The sequence below is a fragment of the Brassica napus genome, chromosome C4 (assembly GCF_020379485.1).
Source record: "Brassica napus cultivar Da-Ae chromosome C4, Da-Ae, whole genome shotgun sequence".
NCBI lineage: Eukaryota > Viridiplantae > Streptophyta > Magnoliopsida > Brassicales > Brassicaceae > Brassica > Brassica napus.
The window spans coordinates 38,168,899-38,175,120 of record NC_063447.1 but is presented as its reverse complement, the minus strand read 5'-3'; the positions used below and the strand labels follow the sequence as shown (position 1 = coordinate 38,175,120).

The following is a 6,222-nucleotide window of genomic DNA, read 5'->3' as shown; positions in this document are numbered from 1 at the left end:
GTTGAGGATATAATTAGTGGTAAGCAACGGTTCCCCCCACATGTTCTGGGGTAACCCAGATTCCTGCAACATTGCATTCATCATCTCTTTTAGAGTTTGATTTTTGCGTTCATCAACTCCATTAGATTCTGGTGAGTAAGGAGTTGTAGTTTGATGGATTATTCCATGTTCTTTACAGAATGCATTGAATGGACCATCATACTCGCCTCCTCTGTCGCTTCTAACTACTTTAATAGTTGTTTTAAGCTGATTTTCGACCTCGAGTTTAAATTCTTTAAATTTTTCTAAGGTTTCGTCTTTGCTATGTAATAAATATACATAACAATATTTTGTGCAGTCATCTATGAAGGTCACAAAGTACTTTTTTCCACCTCTAGTTTGTATGTATTTTAAATCACATAAATCAGTGTGAATTAAATCTAGAGGTTTATTAGTTCTTTCAACACGAGGTGATGGCGTTTTTGTGAGCTTAGCCTGTACGCATACTTCACATTTTTGTTTACTTGTTTTGCATTTAGGAATTAGATTTAAATTCATTAATATTTGTATAGATTTGTAGTTTACATGGCCTAATCTTTCATGTCATCTATTAAAAGACTCAACCAAATAAGCAACTGGCTCTTTCTTATTCATTGAAACTTTTGGAGCTACAACTTTCGGAAGGACTGTCATTACATTCAACTTGACAAGTCCACCCTTAACATACCCTCTTCCTAAATACATCCCATTCTTCTTTATCACGAGCTTGTCCGCCTCAAAACTTGTGGCGAATCCATTCTTGCTGAGCAAGGTTCCCGAGACCAGGTTCTTCCTCATGTCAGGCACATGCTTCACATTTGTCAGAGTGACCTCACGTCCAGATGTCATCTTCAAAATCACATTTCCGCGTCCTTCAATCTTGGAGACTGCAGTGTTTCCCATCTTGAGCTTCTCCTGAGTCTTGCTTTTCTCATAGGTGCTGAACATCGCTCTATCGGTGCAAATGTGGGTGGTTGCACCAGTGTCATACCACCATTCCTTGGGGTTGTTGCTTTCAACCATGTTGGCTTCAGTCACCACAGCAATGAGATCTTCCTCTGTGAGATTTGCCTGAGCCTTATCATCCTTGATCTTTTTGTGACACTCAACAATCTTGTGCCCCACTTTGTGACAGTAGTGACATTTCCCCCTGAACTTCTCCACATTCGCATTCGCATTGATTTCAATGCCTTTGTTCTTGAAGTTTTTTCCAGAAGCCTTCAGGGCTGCATCAGTTTTGGAAGGCTTGGCATGAGAATGGGTGTGTGTCTTTCCTTTGCCCTTGTGCTCAGCCATGTTGACATTGTGCTCCTTAGTAGTGACATTGTCAGCAATTCGGTTTCTGGATTCCATCTGAAGCCTCATGATGAGCTCCTCGAGCCCCATCTTCTTCTTTTTGTGCTTCAAGTAGTTCTTGAAATCCGCATAGCTTGGAGGAAGCTTTTCAATGAAGCTGAGAGTTGTGAATGTCTCGCAGATGGACATTCCTTCCGCAGCGATTTCATGGCAAATGAGCTGAAGCGCTTCCACCTGATCCATGATGGGTTTTGAATCCACCATTTTGAAGTCGTGGTACTTTGAGACCACTTACTTCTGGCAGGCAGCGTCCTCACCTTTGTACTTCTTGTCCAGTGATCTCCATAGCTCTTTCGCCGTGGGGATCTCACAGTAGACACGGTACAATGGGTCAATGAGACGACCCAAAATATAACCTTTGCATATGAAGTCGGAATTCACCCATATGTCAACAGTTGCAAGACTGTGAACATCATCAATCCCGTAAGGCATAAGGGGCTTGTCCTCCTGGATGAACTTGTCCAGCTTCATCGTTGTCAGGAAGAACATCATCTTCTTCTGCCACGTTTTGAAGCCTTTGCCATCAAACTTGTCTGGCATCAGTCCTTGAGTGAACACACAAGGGACAACCGGGGGAGTTTGAACTGCCACCGGACCACTTGCAGTTGCTGAAACTGAACCCGTCTGATAAAGACCAGCACCGAATAGGCTACGGCGAGTGGTTTCATCAGCAGCATTTCCCGCAGGGAGGATAGTGCTTGTTGTTGACGCTGTGATGTTTCCAACGTTTGTCACGGTTGCATCAGTTGCTGCAACGTTGAGTGGAGTCTGATTGACATTTGTGGTGTCAATGGGGGTGTTGTTATCGTTCGTCATTGTTTTTTTCTGTAGAGAAAACCATGAAGGCGAATCAGTACTCCATTCAACAAATAACATATTATTTTAAAGAAAAATAATAGTTTAAAATCGATGGTCATTTTTGGTGTTTGAACCAAATCATATCGATATTAGTCTGGAAAAACCGTTTCGCAAACTCGCTTAGAGAAGCGTTTGCAGAAACCGTTTTGTATAGACTTAGAATGTTTCATAATCTCGCTTAAGGAAGTGGTTATAGAAACGATTCATATACTTTGTTTTAAGAATCGTATATCAAAAAACTTTTCGCGATAATGCTAGAAAGCAATCCGCAAATCGTTATGAAATACATAGGAAACGTTTCGCGGAAGAGCTATAAAACAATTCGCAAACACGTTTACAAAAGAACAAAGAAACGTTTCGCGGATAAGCAAAGAGAAAATCGCAAACATCGTTTTGAACGAAACCAGAAAAGGTTTATATCAATAAACAGAACTTTTCGCGGAAATGCTACAGAGCAAATCGCAAACAGCGTTCTAAAAACCGTTAACAAATCTTTGTTGAACCGTTTTTCAATCCGATTAAACGCTTTAAATAGAAAGCGAAATTAGAGTTAAGATTGTAGAAGCCGGATAACCAGACTGAATAAACGAAATAATAAAAGCGATATGTTAAGGAAATAAAAGATCGTAAAGGATAGACTGCATCACGTTTTTTTTTTCTAGACAAACTGCTTGTCGTTTCAAAATAAAATGCATGTGGTTTTTGACAATTTAAATGGCAAAACGTTGAGCTTAACTTGGTCCAAAAAGAATATTCTTATTGGACCGGAGACCCAAGGCCCAAGGCCCAGCCCACGCCGAGCCGAGCCGGCCAACGGCGGCGGCGGCGCACGCGTGGGGAGCTCTCTCTTCCACTGAGCTGTTTAACCACTCATAATACAAAAGCTTATATATATTACTCAACTTTTCTTCTCCCAGCCGATGTCGGATGTTGCTTCACCTCTTCTTTCATTTAAAATACAACCACCAAGTGGCCCATTTATATTCACATTTTCCCAATTAATTTTGAAGTCCATTGACCTTAATTAATTGATCCAACAGTTTTTGGTTGGGAAAAATAATTTAAAATATATATTACAAAGCTTATGGTAAGAGCAAATATATTACTTTAAAATTATGAAATTATCTGCAAAAATAGTAGAAAAAGTAAAAATGAAACCAAACATCTGCGCAGATTAAGATGCAGTAAAACTTTAAAAGTATAACTGTTCATGATAACTTTTTTGAGAGGACTATTTCTGCATCTATATTGTTTATTTTTCTGTTAAAAGGCATTTATTAACTCAAAAGTACTACAAGAATCGATAAAGGATCAGAACAACATTGATAGAAGCAGAAAAGAGGGGAAGAGTGGTTGAGGTTCCGAATGGTAAAAGCAGATCAAGCGGTGCAGATCAAGCAGATCATGCAGATCAAGCAGGACAAGTGCAGATCAAGCGGATCATGCAGGAGAAATGCAGATCAAGCAGAACAAGTTATGTTTCAAAGTTATGAATGGCAAAAGCAGTTCAAAAGTGCAGATCATATATTTAAACAATAACAAATTACACCAAAAATATCAAAACACATAATAAAAAATACATAAACAAAGGTAAAATAATTTAATGATTTGCCCATAACATATCAGCAATGTTGTCTCTAATGTTTGTCATATGATCTCCATCAGCCATATTTGTTGTCTCCATGTCATTTATATCACTTTCAGAATCTTCGTTGCTGGTATTTGTATGTCCCATTTCTTCAACAAAATCTTCATCAAAATAATTTGAAATTCTGATGAAATTATGCAATCCCATTGTAGCAGTCACCACTCTTTTTTGAACTGCGATATCATATCTCAGAAATTCACTCAAAATCCTTCATTTCTTCTTCCAAACTCCAAATGTCCTTTCAATAACGGAACGTAGAGATGCATGACATCGATTAAACAGTTCTTGTTTATTCTTAGGAGGAGGGCCATTGTTGAAATGAGACATGTGATACCTAATAACCTCATTCCGAGAAGATCTATATGGAGCCAAAAAACCTTGCTTATTTGGATACCCAGAATCAGCTACATAATACTTGTCTCCTGGAGGCAAAGGAAAATCAGAATCACCGTCTTGTGCCATCGTGAGAACTGCTGTATCGTGACATGATCCGGGTGCTCCATTCCAAACATATGTAAACAACATATTGAAATCACATATCGCCATGATGTTAAATGATGTCCTATCATGTCGATTCCAGTACATTCCTTGTAGTTCAGGCTTCACTTTAACACATACATGAACTCCATCTACAGCTCCTACAAATCCACTAAAATATGGCCAATATCTTCTGTCCATTTGTAGCCTTTCAGGAATTCGAAGTAGTTCTCGTCTTGTTGGAGTCTTAACATAATCACAAGCAAGTAACTCTGTCGCCCTAAGAACTTCAAAAAAATTTCTATTCACTGTCTCTTGTGTCCGTCCAAACCGTAATTCAACATCTCTTTGAACTTCATTGTGCCCACAAATTCGCAAAAACATTGCCACACTCTCTTCAATGCTAACATTAAGAGTGGGATGTAAACCATATTTTGATTCCAATATGTCACATAAAGATCTGAAAACACCAAGAGACATTCGTAGTAACTGAAGACACGCAGCATCATCTTCTTGTAGTCGACGCCAAATATTTCTCCATCCTAAACCACCATCGGTTTGAGCTGCTCCTCTTTCAAAGAAACGATTGTAATAACTCAATGATGGTTGAATTATTAACTCTTCAAATTGCTCATTTTCTAAATTCCATAACTCAAGTCTTTCATCGTGATTTAGACTATGGGGATTTTGTGATCGCAACTGACATATACGAAAAGCCTGAAAATTTTAACCACAAAATAAAAAACTAAATCAATGAGAAATATCCTTATTCAAAAATACAATACATAACAGACATTACAAAAGAAAATATGAAACAAAACATAACGACAATAAACAAAGCACGAATCTTATTAAGCTAGTTATCCGATGTGGAATCACTTTCTTGTGTTTCATTTAGATTTAGTCCACGTTCAGTTCCCCAGATATTGAATAATCCTCCTCGTCGTCGTGGACGTGATGCTTTACTTGTAGAAGCATAATTCGTGAATTCCGGTGAAACACCTCTGATAACATTCTCGGAAACAGGAACTTCTTTTTCATGTGTTGTAGTTTGTACTTCTGTTTCTAGGGAAAATCCATGTTGAACATTTCTCGGAGGAATATATTGTGGAGCATCTTGTGATGATCCCCATCGATGAGTGGTCGGTGATGATCCCCATTGCGGAACAGTAGATGTAGGACCCCATTGTTGAGTACTTGTTAATGAACCCCATTGTTGAAAATTTTGAGGTGCACCCCATTGTGGAACAGGATGTGTACCCCACTGCGGAGCATTTGGCGGTGTACCCCATTGTGGAGCATTTGGCGGTGTACCCCACTGCGGAGAATTTGAAGGTGAACTCCATTGCGGCGCATTTGGCGGTGTTCCCCATTGTGGGGCACTTGGTGGTGTTCCCCATTGTTGGAAACCAGAATTACATTGCCCACAAGTTGGACTACCAAACTTTTGTCCAGATTCTAACCGCTTTCCCACGAATTCGTTGTCCGGTGTATATCCAGTAAGAACTTGTAAAAACTTCAACTTATCTTCTGTGGTTCTTTCGGCTCTGTCAACAAAGTACTTGCGCCAAAATCTTTCTTCTTTAAATGCATGAATGCATGCCCAATAGAAATTGGTGTCATTTGGAAGCTCCATTGATTCGAATATCTTCACCGCAGTATCGAATCCATTGTAATCATCTTCGTCAAAAGAATTTGGACGTAGTTGTTGCAAACTTTGGCGCTGAAACTCTCTAAAACCCGTCATCGTATCTGTCAGAGTTGTCTCGAATGATTGTTTTCTACGAATTCCTTGGGATCCACTCCTGGCAGCGATCCGGGAGGTTCCTGCACCTCTTTCCGAACTACTTCCTTGTCTTAGTCCA

At 39.4% G+C, this 6,222-nt stretch overlaps 1 protein-coding gene and 1 pseudogene across 1 annotated transcript; both read right to left on the bottom strand.

Moving 5' to 3' along the window:
* Positions 1-3,753: 3,753 nt before the first annotated feature.
* On the bottom strand, positions 3,754-5,063 carry LOC106417379 (annotated as a pseudogene).
* On the bottom strand, positions 4,810-6,185 carry LOC125586059 (the record flags this gene model as incomplete). The annotated part of the gene is made up of 1 exon (XM_048755853.1): positions 4,810-6,185. A coding segment is annotated over one exon (972 nt), but the record flags the coding sequence as incomplete, so codon positions are not given.
* Positions 6,186-6,222: the final 37 nt, after the last annotated feature.